Source organism: Monodon monoceros, unplaced genomic scaffold (genome assembly GCF_005190385.1).
Source record: "Monodon monoceros isolate NGI ecotype Baffin Bay Population unplaced genomic scaffold, NGI_Narwhal_1 Super_Scaffold_13, whole genome shotgun sequence".
NCBI classification, from domain to species: Eukaryota; Metazoa; Chordata; class Mammalia; order Artiodactyla; family Monodontidae; genus Monodon; species Monodon monoceros.
The window spans coordinates 35,785,709-35,803,841 of NW_021703769.1; the positions used below are offsets into that span (position 1 = coordinate 35,785,709).

General features: G+C 39.5%; 1 protein-coding gene across 1 annotated transcript in view; it reads right to left on the reverse strand.

The window, feature by feature from the left end:
* Positions 1 to 18,133, reverse strand: part of PAK5 (p21 (RAC1) activated kinase 5) — a 321,017-nt gene that overhangs the window by 82,999 nt on the left and 219,885 nt on the right. The window contains exon 3 of the mRNA XM_029221169.1: positions 13,605 to 13,818. Within this exon, the coding sequence (XP_029077002.1) occupies positions 13,605 to 13,808 (204 nt within the window). The 5' untranslated portion in view covers positions 13,809 to 13,818. The remainder of the gene's footprint in view (positions 1 to 13,604; positions 13,819 to 18,133) is intronic.

The following is an 18,133-nucleotide window of genomic DNA, read 5'->3' on the forward strand; positions in this document are numbered from 1 at the left end:
CTCTTGGCTTCTCTTCCTTTCTGGTCTCAGTACTCTCTTCCCTCAAAGCCACAAGGCAATGGATTCTGCCAACAGCTTAGATGGATTCTGAAGTGATTCTTAATCATTTGAGCCCCTGGATAGGAAAGCAGTTGGGAGGGCTGCTCACTGCACACCCTGATCTCTGCCTTGTGAGATCCTGAGCAGAGGATCCAGCTAATAAGCTGTGCCCAACTCCTGACCAACAGTGAGGATAGTAATATATATGTGCTGTTGGAAGCTATTAAGTTTATGATAACTTACTACAATAGAAAGTACAATACAGTAGTAGCAATAGAAAACTAATACAGATTTTGGTGCCTGGAAGTGGGGTGCTGCTGTAACAAATACCTACAAACCTGAGTATTTAGTTTGCTAGGGCTGTCATAACAAAGTACTACAGACTGGTACTGGTACATTTCTTAACCAACAGAAATTCATTTCCCACAGTTCTGGATGCTGGAAGTCTGAGGTCAAGGTATCTACAGGGATGCTTCTCCTAAGGCTGCTTTCCTTGGCTTGCAGACAGCCTTTTCTCTGTGTTCCTGTGCATCCCTGGCACCTCTTCCCTCTTCTTATAAGGACACCAGTTGTACTGGATTAGGGCCCCATCCTTATGACCTCATTCAACCTTAATTACCTCCCTTAAAGACCCTATTACCACGTAAAATCACATGTGGCTTTTGGCGGGGATTCAATACATAACAACACAGGGGTTCTGCAACCAGAAGTGGGTGGAGGCTAGAAGGATGTTGAGAAACAGGTAGAGAGAGTCTAACTTGCCATGAACAGCCTCTTACTAGCAATCTGGACTTTGAGGATGCAGATGGTGAGGGCACAGAAACAAATGAGGAACATGTTACTGGAAACCGGAGGAAGGGGGATCCTTGCTATGTACCAGCAGAAAGTTTAGAAAAATTGCCTTCTGGAGTTATGTGGAAAGCAGATGCTGTAAGTGATAAATTTCGTGACATATCTACAGAGGTTTCCAAGAAAAGCGTGGTCACTGCTTCCTGGTTTCTTCTTTCTGTTTGCAGTAAAATGTAAGAGGAAAGAGATTCATTGAAGGAAGAACTTTTTTTAAAAAAAGGGAACCAGAATCTCATGACTTAAAAAATTCTGAGCCTCTCTACATGGCAAAGGTGAGAAAATGAAGACATGCACTCAGGAAAGCTTGCTTGAGAATAAAGGCTGAGGGTGTGACAGTACAACCAACTCTCAGTTAAAAATTCAAGAAAGGGACTTCCCTGGCGGTCCAGTGGTTAAGACTTCATCTTCCAATGCAGGGGATGCAGTTTCGATCCCTGGTTGGGGAGCTAAGATCCCACATGCCTCGTGGCCAAAAAACCAAAAAACAGAAGCAATATTGCAACAAATTCAATAAAGACTTCCAAAATGGTCCACATCAAAAAAACAAAAACAAAAAACCCAAGAAAGACCCAAGGTCAGGGTATGCAGTCACATAAAAGGCCTTTTGAAGAAATTAAGGGTGTGCCCCACAGGCCTTCTCAATCAAACCAGAAAACTAGGAAGCTTAAAGGCACTGCCCCTCAGCCATCTCAGGTGAGGCCGAGGTTCAGAAGGGTTCATCTTAACAATATCTGTGGATATTGAGCCGTTGCCTCATGGAGGGGACCACAGTGATAACCACACAATGTCTACGAAGTTCTTGAGAAATTGTTTCAATACAAGTACTGCCAACTTGGACAGCAAGGGACCAAGATATTACATCAGGAGGCTTTCAGAGCCCCCCTTCCCCAATTCCACTGGCAATAGAAAGCAGGCTGATAAAACTACTTGGCTGCAAACACAGGCTACTTTTCATGGGAAAGAAGGGCAGAAACAGTACCCTGAGAGCAGGGCCTGAGCCACAGAGGATTATCCCCAAGTTTGAAACCTAACCAGTGAACTCCCAACATTTCCCAGGCTGGATTTCACAGCAGCTTTGGACTGGTGACTCCTTTTTACCTTCCGTTTCTCCTGTTTTGAACCAGAATGTCTACAGTGATTATCCGATGCCTGCCCCACCATCGTGTGTTGGGAGGGCTGGGGGTTCACACTTCCACAGATGGAGGGCAATGGTGCCCCAGCAGTTCTGTCCACACCTGACCCCCACTGAACTTGAGGTGATGCTCTAACAAGATGAGATGGGAAACTTGGGCTGGCATAAATACATTTTGCATGTGGGAGGGACAGTGAGAACCAGAGTAGACAGGCCCTAGGGTGGCTCCTCAATGATTCTGGTCTCCTGGTGCTCGTGTCTTTGTGTGATCCCCTCTCCATGAGCCTGGGTAGGACCTGTGCCTTGCTTCTAACCAATAGAACATGGCAGATGTGGTAGGATGCCACATCCACACTTGTGGGCTATGTTATATGGCAAAGGTCATGGGATGTCACCTGCCCCATGGTTATGTTACATGATATGACAACAGTGATGGGACATCACTTCATGATTATTTTATGACATATAAGTAAAACTCCAAGCAGGTAGCTCTTGCTCTCCTGCTGGCTGTGAAGAAGCAAAGTGCCATCAGTTCTCCAAAGCAAGGAGGTGAGTTCTGCCAACATCCTAAATGAGCTTGGAAGTGGATTCTTCCCCAGTCAAGCCTCCGGATGGCAATGAAGTCCAGCTGACCCCTGACCGCAGCCTTGCGAGAGCTTGAGCAGAGAACCCAGACTCCACACTCACAGAAACTGAGATAATAAATGTGTGTTCCTGTAAGCCATGACGTGTGTGGTAATTTATTATGCAGCAATAGAAAACAAATACAAAGATTCTCAACAGGCAATGGATTGTGTGAGTACAGCAAACTCTTAGATTACTGCCATCTTGGGTACAGCTTTTGCATTGCAATTTTCACCTTATAGGTAATAGTAGTAGCATCCAATCAGTTGGATGGTGATGTGCAGCTTGGAAATGATCAAAGCATTGATGAAGTTCTTTATTACTAGCTTAGAGTCGATGATTTAATGCTTATATTTAAAATTATATGACAAAACGATTAAAAACTATAGGATTTGACAGTGCCCCCCAAGAAGCCTACAGCTGCCATCTTAGTGCCCCAATTTCTTTGAGATGCTAAATAAAAGATAAAATTAAATCTTTCAAGTTTCAAGCATGTATGGGAGCCACAGGGAGCCACATTCTTTTGCCTTTGGATTTAGAAGGACTATTTTCAGTTAGGTCACCCCTGCCAGGAGAGAAGAGCTGGGGCAAATAATGCATCCCTGAGAACATCATCTCTGTATATAGAATTTCCCAGTTATCAAAGCACAGCCATCCTCACTGGAGGAGTTCAGCTGTCAGAAGTTCAGAGCAGGCCACTCAACGGGAAACCAACACGAGTCTGGAGCAATGCCTGTGATCTGAGGGTTCGTGTTTGACCTCAGATATGATCGGCTCAGGGAGTAGCGAGGCCACCATGGACAGAAAGGGAGCAGCAGGCATGTGAATGCTTACTCGTTTGCATCTTGGTGCCTGTATTCTGTCGCTGTGTGGGATCTGTCCATCTCCTCCCTGGAGCTACAGTCAGAGACCACAGTCACCGCAGGAATGCTGGGCCAGGGATTTTAGGCTGAGAGGAGGCACTCGGAAACAGACCTAACCATCAATTAGTCATAAATTACTTTCCAATACAACTGATGATTGACAATTGCTTTAAAACGGTACATTCTATTTATGTTTACCTTTAGGGCTAGGCAGATACCAAACTCTTGAGAGGAGGTGGCTAAGAGCATTTGTTCATGGGGCCTTAGTGGTCCACTTTTCATTGAAAACCTAGGATCCTCCACATTGTAGGATCATGGAACATGAAAGTCTAGCTGTTTTCTACTTGTCCCATGAGCTGCAGGTGTGAGATACAGTCATTTGTGAGTATAGAAATGTCACATGGGTGCCGGGATGAGCCAGCTGAGAGCCCAGATGAGGTGTGTGGTTAGTATCCTGCTCTCTTCAAAATGGAAGAAGCGGTGAGTACCTGCAGGGGTCAATCTCCTGTGATGATTCCTTCTGCCCTGAAAACATCAGCCTTTGTTTTTTGGAGTAACAACTAGGCTATATGAGCTTAAGGCTGCTCCAACTGAAAGGAAGTAGCTTAAGTGAAACACTGCAGCAAAAGAAGAAAGATGGTACGTATAAGTTGTGGATGTCAATTTTTACTTTTTTTTTTTTTTTTAATTTTGGAGGTGGCTGTGTGTGGGAGGGTGGAGTGGAGGTGGGGGTCATGGTGGGCATGGGGCACACCAAATACTAACCCCATTTATACAATGGAAAATGGTTTTCAGAAGTTTCCAGATTTGGTTGGATCATAGAAATGAAGATAGATAATCTAGCTTTGGGTTTGGCCTTATCCACTCCTTTGGGACAAAGCTTACCTTGCCCAAATCTTCTGAATTTAGGCAAGTGAGAGAATTTGGGGTCAGTGTAATGTTTTTCTTCCACAGTCTCTGTGGCAGTGGGAAGGTTGAGAAGGCATATTGAAAACGGAAGAAGAGGTTTCAGAAAGTAATGGGCACCAAGAGAGTGTGAGAGGCCAAGTCTGTTGTCCTCACTGGTTTAATAGTGCAGAAATATTAGAACTTTAGCAAAGGTTAATCACCTGTCCTCTCAGTGAGCACTTTGGTTCCAGTCAACTTAACAGACACTGCTGTAGGTGTTTCCAAGTGGTGTTTTTGTTGAGAGGTTTTAGAATAGAGGTAACCTGCCCCCAAAGTTTCATTTCATAATTACCTTTTCTTTTTTAAAAAAATTAACAATCTTTACAACACATGTTATTTCTTCTGTAAGAGGTCTGTGTTTTTCTTAAATGTCTTTTGACAGTCATAGAGTCAGTCGGAAGGACTCCCGAAGTCTCAACTATTCATACCCATTTAATTAATATGCCCCTAAAACCTGCAGGATTGCATATCAAATCAATATCACTGGCACACTTAAAAATTGGATCTGACCTTTAAATGAATCGATTTATTTTGTAATAGAACAATTTCTTGATCTGAGACCTGTGTCCTTCACGGATGAGGGTTTAACCAATAGCACCCCCTGACCATGGTTTACAAAGCCCCACACCATCTAGTCCCTCTTTCCCTTGTGTCTGAACACATCTCCCACCTCCTCTCCCCGCCCACTCTGCTACAGCCACAAAGGCTAACTCGCCACGCTTGTTCCCACCCTAAGGTCTTTAAATTAGTTCTTCCTTCCTTCCACCTGTGAATTTCTACCCTTCCTGGGCCTTCTCCTTCTTGGTTCCCTCATCCCCTTCATGGAAGGACAATCCTCAAGGACTACAAATGGCTGCACCCTTAGTTACTTTATACTATGATGATATTTTCTTTTCTTCGTCACATTTATTGCTACTGTAGCTGTGTTGTTTGCTTATTTAAACGATCACTGTCCATCTTCCCATGAGAATTCCAGCTCCCCAGGACAGAGACCTGGCATTTCCTGTTCACATGGACAACCCCTTCACCTAGCACAATGCCTGGCATGGAGTGAGCCTCCAATAAATATTAGTTGAATGAATGAGTGAAATTAATGTAAAAATTTCTGCATCCTGGGAGTTTTAAAGATACAGATCTCAGAAGTGGCTCTGAGTTAACAAGTTTTGGCAACCCTGGGTACATAGGAGGACATAAACTCTGAGAAAATAACAGTAACAATACCACCACTACCATCATTCCCAACAATGACAACAAAAACAACATTACGTTCTACTTACTGAGTACCTAAAAGCTTGTCTGAGGTGGTATCTTTTATCTTTTAGGTTTGGTAAGACTTTTGTAAGCATAGGAAGGTTTCAAAATAAGTATTGCTGTATAACCTGAGAAATTACAAAATATATATTAAAATAATGAGGAAAGGAAGCAAAACCACAATACCAATATTTCTGTAAGAGGTTAAGTGTTGGTATAACAACATATTTTACAGCCATTATGATGATGATTATAATATTTTATGTGTCTTTACTGTTTTTGTTTGCATGCATTTACTTTTTTGCATTTATGGTTGAAGCAGCCAAGAAAACTTGATATATTCCACCTATGATGTTCTTGAAATATTTAGGAGATTTTGACTAATGTTTAAATGGATAATTTGATCAATGGGATTAATTTAATAGTAGGTACTGGTATTTTTCTGAAATATTACTTAATAGATCCATAATTTTATCACGTTATTAAACTAAGTACAGATAGTAGAATGTATTCTCCACACACCAAACCTCCTTATACAGTTAGGATCTGGCCATTCAAGCTTGCAAGAGAAATACCAGCACCCTCATTTTAGAGACAAGGAAACTTCTGTTCAAAGTAGCAGGTAGATGACTCATCTAAAGCTACGCAATTTGTAACTGGCATCTTGGACTTAGATGCCAGTGTGCCGACTCCTTGGGCCTCCTCTTCCCATTTCTAAATGCTTAGATGGGTGAACATCAGGGCATTGAATTTAGTGCTATAAGACGTTTCCACACTCAACATTATATTTTAGTGGAAACAGATCTAAAAGAAGGGGTAGATCAAACCACATGGACTTAAGAGGGTAAGAAAATCACGGGGGATCCATGAGCTTTAAGAGGGGACCCAGTGAACAATATCAGGAAGAAAATAAAATGACAGAAGCCACTCAGCCCAGCTGAAGGTCAATGTGAGGCTCCCATGTTACAAGTCACGAAACGGGGACAGGTGCCAGAAAAGTCAAGATGAGGCAGCTCTCGGAATTGCTGGAAGTTTCATTCAGTTAAGAGCCTGACAACCATCTGATACACAGTTTGAACTCCTTGATGACAACTCTCAGAAGGTGGAGGTGGCCCTAAAAGAAATAGTCCCTCTAGACTGGATGCTGACCAATGAGGAGAAGCACATCAGTGATGCGGAAATGAGAAGGAACCTTGTGAGAAATTGTTACCTTGGGTCAAAGGGAGATCATGCCAGAAAATGTCAGAGAGTTGTCCTGTGTTTTAGGAAGGCAATTTTCAAAAAACATTCTAGGAGAGTGTGAATCCCATGGAGATAGGGCTAAGAAGGATGATGTGGCTCTGGAAACCTAAATCCTGAATGCAAAGTTGTGAATCACAAAAAGGGAGAAAAGATAGAGAATTACAGAGTAATTAGACACTTCAACATAAACTATGACATGGGAGAAAACAAAACAATGGTACAAGTCTTCAAGAATGGGGAGGCTGGACCTGAGGATTTACCTCTCCTGATTTTACTTGCTTGTGTGAGTAGAGTGGTTTTTAATGCAATGGTCAGGAGGAGATGAGGATGAGGGAAGCTCAGCTTTGGAAGATTATGAACTACCAGAGACCACGGAGAGGACACAGACCCAGGCAGAGCCAGTGTGCTTTGCTAGACTCTGTGACTCTTCAAACTTGAAAGGATAAAAAGAAGATTGTCAGAAAGGATTTGAAGGCTACATTAGAAAAGGGGATGGTAAGGATGGGGGCATTTTACTTTATTATTTTTAAAATAATTTATTTAATTAATTTATTTCTTAATAAACAAAAAAGTTTATTTTTTACATATTTCAAGATTAAATCTGAACTTCATAAATTATCAATAAAAAATCTTAAAACTTCAGCTATTATTTTTAATCCAAAGAGTTTTTAAAAATTGGATCTGACCTTTAAATGAATCCACTTAGGTTTTTTTTTATTGGAGTATAGGTTGAAGTTATTTTTAAATCAGCTCCCAAAACTTTGGTACAGATACAGAATGTCTATTTCTAGGAAGAGTTCTTTTTTTTAAACATCTTTATTGGAGTATAGTTGCTTTACAATGTTGTGTTAGTTTCAAGTGTGCAGCAAAGTGATTCAGTTATACATACAGATATATATTCTTTCTCAGATTCTTTTCCCTTTATAGGTTATTACAAAATATTGAGTATAGTTGCCTGTGCTATACAGTAGGTCCTTGTTGTTTATTTTATAAACAGTAGTGTGTATATGTTAATCCCAAACTCCTAATTTATCCCTAACCCCCCTTTCCCCTTTGGTAACCACGAGTTTCTTTTCTAGGTCTATGGGTCTATTTCTGTTTTGTAAATAAGTTCACTTCTATCATTTTTTTTAGATTCCATATATAAGTGATGTCATATGATATTTGCCTTTCTCTGTATGACTTACTTCATTTAGTATGATAATCTCTAGGTCCATCTATGTTGCTGAAAATGGCATTATTTCATTCTTTTTATGGCTGAGTAGTATTCCATTATATCTATGTACCATATCTTCTCTACCCATTCATCTGTCAATGAACATTTAGGTTGCTGCCATGTCTTGGCTATTGTAAATAGTGCTGCAATGAACACTGGGGTTCATGTATCTTTTTGAATTATGGTTTTCTCTGGATATATGCCCAGAAGTAGGATTATTATGGTAGCTCTATTTTTAATTTTTTAAGGAATCTACATATTGGCTGTATTAATTTACATTCCCACCAACAGTATAGGACAGTTCCTTTTTCTAGGACGGAGGCATTTTAAATGACTTCAAAACCAGAGAAGTCATGTTCTTGGAGAAATTATGTTCTATGACACTAAAAGGGATGAAATATTGCATTCAATAATCTGTGAGACGGCTGTTTATCCCAGAAGATCACTAGCCAACTGGAGAAAACTACTCTCTATTTTCAATTAAAACAACGACAACAAAAAGAATAAGAAGAAAAGAAAACACCAAAAAACCCTGGGTAGTATGTGAGGAGCGAGTTGTAGAAGCCACAGATAATCAAATTTGATGTCAGCGCTAAGACAATGGTTCTCCAACTTTCTGGTCTCAAGAACCTCTTATAATTATTGAGGACCACAAAAGACTTTGGTTTATGTTTTATCTATCAATATTTACTGCATTTGAAATAAACTGAGAAACACAAGAATACAAAGCACAAGATCCATTAGGTACCAGACCAAGGACATTAACACATGCCATGTAGATTTTAGGAAACTCTACTGTACACCTGGGAGAGAATGAGAATGAAAATGGCAAATGATGCTTTAGTATTATAATGAAAATAGTTTTTATCTGCCACTCCCTGAGATAGTCTGAGGGACCCTCAGGGGTTCTGGACCAAACTTTGAGAACTGCTGCAAAAAAATGTTTCACCATGTGCCCAAGGGGACAAGAACAAAGATATTCATGACAACATTATTTATAAATAGCACATATTTGGCAATATCCCTTCACTGAGAAACGGAGAAGCTGTAACCAGCTATAATTTTTAAATAAATTCATATTGATTTGCAGAAAATGAGTTTACCTTAAAACAATGTTAAGTAAAAAGCAAGTTAGAGCATATTATATACACTATGGCATCATTTAATAAAATTGAAATATGCCAAATAATACTATTATTTCTATGGTTTTACTTGAAAATGAAAAACAAATCTGAAGCAATATTAAGATATGCTATTTGTTCACTTTAAAGAGAAGCTATAAAGGCTTTTTTAAATGGCCATTTATTCTTTTAAATTAATTAATTTATTTATTTTTGGCAGGGGCTACTCTTCGTTGTGGTGCATGGGCTTCTCACTGCAGTGGCTTTTCTTGTTGCGGAGCACAGGAGGCTCCTTCTTCAGTAGTTGTGGCACACAGGCTCAGTAGCTGTGGCTCGCAGGCTCTAGAGTGCAGGCTTAGCAGTTGTGGCTCACGGGCTCTACAGCACAGGCTCAGTAGTTGTGGCACATGGGCTTAGTTGCTCTACGGCACGTGGGATCTTCCCAGACCAGGGCTCAAACCCGTGTCCCCTGCATTGGCAGGCAGATTCTTAACCACTGTGCCACCAGGAAAGTCCCCATTTATTCTTTTTATTTTAGTTTTGATTGGAGTATAGTTGATTTACAATGCTGTGATATAAAGGCTTTTTAACATTATCCTCTTTATAACTTTTTAGCATTTTTAAATGATTTCTGGGCTGTTACAAAGGGTGATCACTAAGCTCAAGCTTCAGTCCATCTAAAACAGTGGTTCTTAAAGTTGTCTCCACCCATTAGTAGCGTCAGCACCATCTGAGAGCATGTTAGACGTGTAAACCATGGGGCATACCTAGAACTACTGAAGCAGAATCTCTAGGGTGGGGCCCAGGAATCTTGGTTTTAATAAGCTCCTCAGGAGATTCTGCTGAAAGCCCAAGCCCAAGTTTGAGAACCACTGGGCAAGAACAAACATGACCATTCATCCTGTCCTTTACGTAAATGTATCTAATTCAGCAGGAATTTTGGTATTATTGCTTATGACATTCTTGTGGACAAAATGATGTTACATATAGAAAGGAGTTTCTCAAAGATATTTGCCAAACGTTTTATGTTTTAAAAAGCACTCCCCACGCCACCCTCACCTTGCCTACACACCTTTGGCTTGGGTACCTGAAGTTTAACTTTTGACACAAATCGGAGCTAACCTGTGGCTCCTGGTTTCTGAGATTATGGAAATGTTGGCCAGTGTAAACGTGTATTGATACATTATGTGGATAAATTCTTTTGTAATTAGCTAAATCAAGGTTTTCAAAGCATGGTCCCCAGACCAGCAGCAACAGCATCACCTGGAAACTTATTAGAAGTGCAAATTCTTAGGCTCCATCCCAGCCCTGTTCAATCAGAGACTCTGGAAATGGGCCCAGCAATAAGCCTTCCAGGTGATTCTATTGGACTATAGTTTGAGAGACACTGACCTAAATGAATCTACATAGAAGAGTATGTCCTGGTGATTGTGACATGTACTCTAAAGAAGGTTTGAACAGGAACAGCTCTTTAACCAATCAGAGAAGAGAGTATTGGTTGCAATGGTGAATTTCCATTCAGAACAAGCTGGCCTGAAGCTTACTGACCAACCCTGAAGGACCAGCACTTTGCCACCACCTAAGGCACTGTACACCTCTTCCAGTACTGCTTTTATGTCATGATCTGTTTTCTCCTTTTCCTTTGTCTGCTTCAAAGGACAAATTGACCAAATTAGAATTGTCAATTCTACTTAACTTAAAAAACTTTGCCAAAATGGCTTTAAATCTACACCACTCTACCTATTCATTCCTTTCTATCAATTCATTCATGGCTTCGTATTTCAAAGACTGTTCCAACTTCTGCAATATATACTGCATGGTTTATAATTTGTCCTTCTCGAGTCACTTGCAAGATTTCTACAGAGAAGTCATTTCCAACGAGTGAGATCATCCAAACCTCATGGCATACTTTGGCCTCTGCAACCTTTTATTTTCCTTATTCCAAGAGGCTGGTAGAGTCAGTAGGATTCTCTTGGACCCCGATTCAATATGTGCTGACAGCACCAACTGCATTCATGGGATTTGGAGAAAGAGAGGCTCTATCTAAAGGAGTTTGGTGAGAGTATGAAATATGGATTTCTTGGGGGTCCTTCAGTTAGAAAGTATTTAATTAGCTCCACTCTTTCTGGGGAAAATTCAACCTAGCTGACTCTTGTTTTGTCACTCCTTGTCTGTTTTTATTTTTTTCTTGCAGGTAAAACTGTGCCTGAAATTTTCAGAAATCCAGGACTGGATGCATACTCGAGATGTATTTTCCAGACATCTTTCTGTTAGCATTTAAGTGTCTAAAACAAACATTCACGTTTCATGCAGACTGGATACTCACACATTTAGCATCAGGGCTAGGAAGCTTATGACGTGAGTAAGAGAATCACTGGGCTCAGGAGCTCAGCAGTTAGGAAATCTTGCTCCAATCAGTGAGGCTCATAAATTAAGTCTGAGAGGATAATGAGCCAGCCCATCCAGGAGATGGAAGAAATGAGCTAGAAGGTTCTCTTAAGTCCTACATCCACTGACCATGGTGGATTATCACTGAGATGGGAGATTCCTACTTCACTGCCAGCCAGGACCTTCTAGGACCTGGACAAGTGAAAAACCATGGTGAAATAAATGGTACTCTATCCTGACCCTGTAATAACCACACTCCCTGATATGAAAGCACATCATGGGCCTTTAACTACTTTCTTCCAGAATGTTCCTCATCAAATGATTATACTCAAGGGTAAAAAAATAGCCCTTGTTTCATTTGGGCAGTTTTCCTTTGTCATGTTGATCAATAGCAGATAACTTTTCTGGGCACACTGTGTCTTCTGTTTTCTGGGTTTTATAAAAACTTGGAATATGAGAAAAATAATGAAACTAAAAAGCAAATTCTTTCCAATCTCAACTTCTTTTTAGATAAGGCCCAGCCTATTATTTAGTCATTAGTGAGGCATTAGTCTTTATTTCGGAAGAAAATCATGTTCAGTAGTAAGATACTGCCTAATATTAACCAGTTGAGTTGGTTAATTGGTCAGTTTCTATTAAATATCAATCAATACCTGCTTAGAATAAGAGGTTCCTTTTTGTCCCTAAAGTTTTATCTTCTCAAATATCTATTTCCTTGGTATTTTACATTTTAGCTGGCTTGAAAACTTTCAAAATCTTATCAGAACATCAGATTCACAAGATGCAGGATTAGAACACTCTGTATAGATCTTTGGGCAGAAGAGACCCACATGTTCAATACTAGAATAGAATGACCAAGACCATGCATAAATGATGGAATCACAATTCCAACTTACTCAACTCAGGTGGTCTCTTATAAGAATTTCTTGTAATTTACCAGATAGGTTCCTTCTTTACTCCCTTTAAAAATGCATCCACTGTTGTTTTATGTATCATTTAAACTCAGTGTATTCAATATGCCTGTTAATACAGAATAAGGTGTTTATGTAGCTCAGATGCCTACTAATATAAATCTAATCTATTGGATAACATGATGATAAGCTTCAATGATGTTTAACTCCCATAGGGAGCTTTTGGGAAATGACCCAGGGAATTCTTATCATTCTGAGGTGCAGAAGGAAACTGCAAAGGCTGGACTTTCTTTGTAGTCTCTTGACATATCTGAAATGTATTGGGTCTGAGTTCGACTTTAATGCAATTATTTTGATGAACATTCCTTTTAAAAATCTACTAGCTATTTTTTAAGGTAAATTATAGCCTATTCTAGGACTCAAATGCTTCATCTTTTATTTGAAATAGCTCTTAGACTATGAAGACTATATACATATAATTTATACATATATACTTATAAATATATATTTGAGTTTATATATAAAGCATATACGCATATGCATGTATGTGTGTACACATATATAAATCATTTATTATTGTTAAAAACTGTTATTACTATTTATATAAAAGTTTAGACATTCTGAGGGCAAATGTAAAACAACACAAAGCTGCCTAACACAATGTCTACTCAGAGATTATTGCCAATATTTACCAGAGTGGGTGGATAATATTCTTTAGTATAAAGAACAAACACCATTAAAAGTAGAAATGAAAATTTCCTATTTTGTGACTGTATTGTATGAGTCTGATGAAAAAAACCTCACATCTGAAAGCTGAGGTTCCTTTTTATGTGTTGCAATTTACATGAAAATTAAGTGGTGAACATTATACTCATTGAAGATGATTGTGGATAATCTGTGGATATTTAAAAACAAATACATGATTTACACATTTGATAGCTCGCCCGTAAAGATGGCTCACTGCATCAAATGAGAGAGCATGCTTCTTAAGCCAACTTAAAGACAGAATCCTCGCCATACCTTCATGGGAGCCAGCTGGATGGGAGTGATGCACGAAGGGTCTACCATGGGCTTCGGCCTGTTGGCTGTGTCTGCTAACAGGCTGTGCCACTGCTGGGGAAGGCCGGTAAATTTCTGTTCTTGTGGATCAAACCCAGTATGAACCCTGTGTTCAAAGTTGGATGGGCCAGATATTTCAATCTTTTTCTTTTTCTTTCCAAACATGGTGGAAAACCTGAGAAATGCAAACAGAAACAGGGAGCTATTTATATGTCGCCAGCAGAAGACCATAGGAAAATTAGTAATTCATTCAGAGTTCTATCTTTTCAATTCTTCCTCTATATATCAGTAGCAAAAGATAGAATTTGTATTTTTAGGGTGTGTAGATTAGATAACTTCATTCAAAAGTTTGTGTTCTCTCCTTGCACTTGCCATATATAGTTTCCTGACCCACAGAGTTTGGATTTGGCCATGTGATTCTCTTTGACTAATGGACTGTGCATGGAGGAGAACATCCTTCACTTCAGGGTGGAGGTTTATGAAGGTATTGTATGTTTCCACTTCCCTCTTATGCTCCTGCTACTTGGCATGAAGATCTCTCTAGTGGGCAATACACCCTCAGCCAAGATTCTGGAAGGAGAGATGCATGAAGCAGACACAAGTCTGACCTCCAGTTTGGAGCCAAGCGCAACTGAGACACAGCTGAGTTACAAGTATGATATAAATGTTTGTCATGAAGCCACTAAGATTTTGTACTTGTTTGTTACATGATATTACCAAAGCAAAAGCTGACTAGCACACAGGGAGAAGCATCTCAAAGTGTGGTGTGCACTTAAAATCTAAAACATTTGTGTGGAAAAATATGCGTAAACATGAAAAATGGAGTTAATAATTCTATTTGCCACATAAAATTATTATCAGGATTAAACAAGTAAACATTTGTAAAACACTTTGAAAAGTACCTGGCACAAAGTCAGTGCTGCAAGTATTAAAAATACCTCTGGATGGATACACCAGAAACTTGACTGGCTTTGCCTGCAGAGAAGGGAGCCAGGGGGACAAGGCAGGGAGGAAGAGCCACTTTTCACAGAATATTTAGAATTTTGTACAATGTATTTTACTTATTTGAAACAATGTAGTTTACCTAGTTAAAACACCCTGTGACAGGGATACCTCCAGAAAATAATGTAAAATGGTTACTTTATGCTTTACATTTATTGAAAACATGTAAGGTAACCTGGGTTTGAATCCCACCTCTTCACCATGATCTTGGGTAACTGATTTTCTCGTTCTGAATTTTCTGTGAACATGACAAGCATGATCATTTGGGGAATCCTGACACCCCTGCTGCAGTTTTTATAAAAGATGGTGCCTTGGCTTCAAGGTTGCTTTGTTGGGAAAGCCTTATCTCAGCCCTCAGACTTGAGTAGGTGGGTTATATATATACTTGTAAAGCTCTGTACATATTTTTCACTGCACTTATCCACTTGCTATCAATTAATTGGGTGTAACGGTATGCCCAGTGTCTGTCTTCCCTTCTAGAATATAAGATCCATGAGAGTAGGGATGCTGCCTCCTTGTTTATTACAGTTTGCCAATGCCTGGCATATGGTAGGACTCAAGAAATATTTGCTGACAGACTAAAATCACCCAGAACAAAACATTCAGGGAAGAGCACCTGGGGTCAGAACTCCATAGATGTTAATAGCTTCCTTTCCTCTTTCCCTCCTTCCGCTCTCCCTCCCTCCCCTTCATCCTCAGTTAAAACTTCTGTTTTCTCTTTTAACCATTTATCCCTGCTTGGCCAGCAGGGGCTTCCTCCTTTCCTTCTAGTTTTCTAAAGCTCCTAGTCCATCCTCTACTGATGCAAGTCTGGGCTGCTATAACAAAACACCAGAGACCAAGAGGTTTATAAACAACATAAATTTATTTCTCACACTTCTGGAGGCTGGAAGTCCAAGATCAAGGTGCCGGCATATTGTCTGCCTGCTGAGAACCTGCTTTCTGGGTGGCTGCCTTTTTGCTGTAACTTTACAGGTTGGAAGGGACAAGGGAGCCCTTTCTGGTCTCTTCTTATAAGGGCACTAATCCCATTCACGGGATGGGATGAACTGATCATCTCCCAAAGGCCCCACTTTCTATTGCCATCACCTTGGGGATTAGTATTTCAACATATGAATTTTGGAGGGACACATTCAGACCACAGCACTGCAGATATATTCTCCTCACAGGGATCAGACTCTTCACAGCATTAACTTCCCAGAATTTATTAAAACCCATTTTCCCATCCATCCTGGTTGTTATTTCACACTAATTTAGAAAACTCACATAGGGTGATAATGAAAAACTAATGAAGGATGATAAGGGTTAAAAAATACCTTGATGTGTGTTATCTCTCTTGGAAAAACTCTATGCCAATAAAATGGACAACCTGGAAGAAATGGACAAATTCTTAGAAATGCACAACCTGCTAAGACTGAACCAGGAAGAAATAGAAAATATGAACAAACCAATCACAAGCACTGAAATTGAAACTGTGATTAAAAATCTTCCAACAAACAAAAACCCAGGACCAGATGGCTTCACAGGTGAATTCTATCAAACATTTAGAGAAGAGCTAACACCTATCCTTCTCAAACTCTTCCAAAATATAGCAGAGGGAGGAACACTCCCAAACTCATTCTACGAGGCCACCATCACCCTGATACCAAAACCAGACAAAGATGTCACAAAGAAAGAAAACTACAGGCCAATATCGCTGGTGAACATAGATGCAAAAATCCTCAACAAAATACTAGCAAACAGAATCCAACAGCATATTAAAAGGATAATACACCATGATCAAGTGGTGTTTATTCCAGGAGTGCAAGGATTCTTCAATATATGCAAATCAATCAAAGTGATACACCATATTAACAAATTGAAGGAGAAAAACCATATGATCATCTCAATAGATGCAGAGAAAGCTTTTGACAAAATTCAACACCCATTTATAATAAAATCCCTGCAGAAAGTAGGCATAGAGGGAACTTTCCTCAACATAATAAAGGCCATATATGACAAACCCACAGCCAACATCATCCTCAATGGTGAAAAATGAAAGCATTTCCACTAAGATCAGGAACAAGACAAGGTTGCCCACTCTCACCACTATTATTCAACATAGTTTTGGAAGTTTTAGCCACAGCAATCAGAGAAGAAAAAGAAATAAAAGGAATACAAATGAGAAAAGAAGAAGTAAAGCTGTCACTGTTTGCAGATGACATGATACTATACATAGAGAATCCTAAAGATGCTACCAGAAAACTACTAGAGCTAATCAATGAATTTGGTAAAGTAGCAGGATAAAAAATTAATGCACAGAAATCTCTGGCATTCCTATACACTAATGATGAAAAATCTGAAAGTGAAATTAAGAAAACACTCTCATTTACCATTGCAACAAAAAGAATCAAATACCTAGGAATAAACCTACCTAAGGAGACAAAAGACCTGTATGCATAAAATTATAAGACACTGATGAAAGAAATTAAAGATGATACAAATAAATGGAGAGATATACCATGTTCTTGGATTGGAAGAATCAACACTGTGAAAATGACTGTACTATCCAAAGCAATCTACAGATTCAATGCAATCCCTATCAAACTACCAATGGCATTTTTCACAGAACTAGAACAAAACTTCTCACAATTCATATGGAAACACAAAAGACCCAGAATAACCAAAGCAGTCTTGAGAACAAAAAATGGAGCTGTAGGAATCAGGCTCCCTGATTTCAGACTATACTACAAAGCTACAGTAATCAAGACAGTATGGTACTGGCACAAAAACAGAAATATAGATCAATGGAACAGGATAGAAAGCCCAGAGATAAACCCATACACATATGGTCACCTTATCTTTGATAAAGGAGGCAAGAATATACAGTGGAGAAAAGACAACCTCTTCAATAAGTGGTGCTGGGAAAACTGGAAAGGTACATGTAAAAGTATGAGATTAGAACACTCCCTAACACCATACACAAAAATAAGCTCAAAATGGATTAAAGACCTAAATGTAAGGCCAGAAACTATCAAACTCTTAGAGGAAATCATAGGCACAACACTCTATGACATAAATCACAGCAAGATCCTTTTTGACCCACCTCCTAAAGAAATGGAAATAAAAACAAAACTAAACAAATGGGACCTAACGAAACTTCAAAGCTTTTGCACAGCAAAGGAAACCATAAACAAGACCAAAAGACAATGCTCAGAATGGGAGAAAATATTTGCAAATGAAGCAACTGACAAAGGATTAATCTCCAAAATTTACAAGCAGCTCATGCAGCTCAATAACAAAAAAACAAACAACCCAATCCAAAAATGGGCAGAATACCTAAATAGACATTTCTCCAAAGAAGATATATAGATTGCCAACAAACACATGAAACGATGCTCAACATCACTAATCATTAGAGAAATGCAAATCAAAACTACAATGAGGGGCTTCCCTGGTGGCACAGCGGTTGAGAGTACACCTGCCGATGCAGGGGACACAGGTTTGTG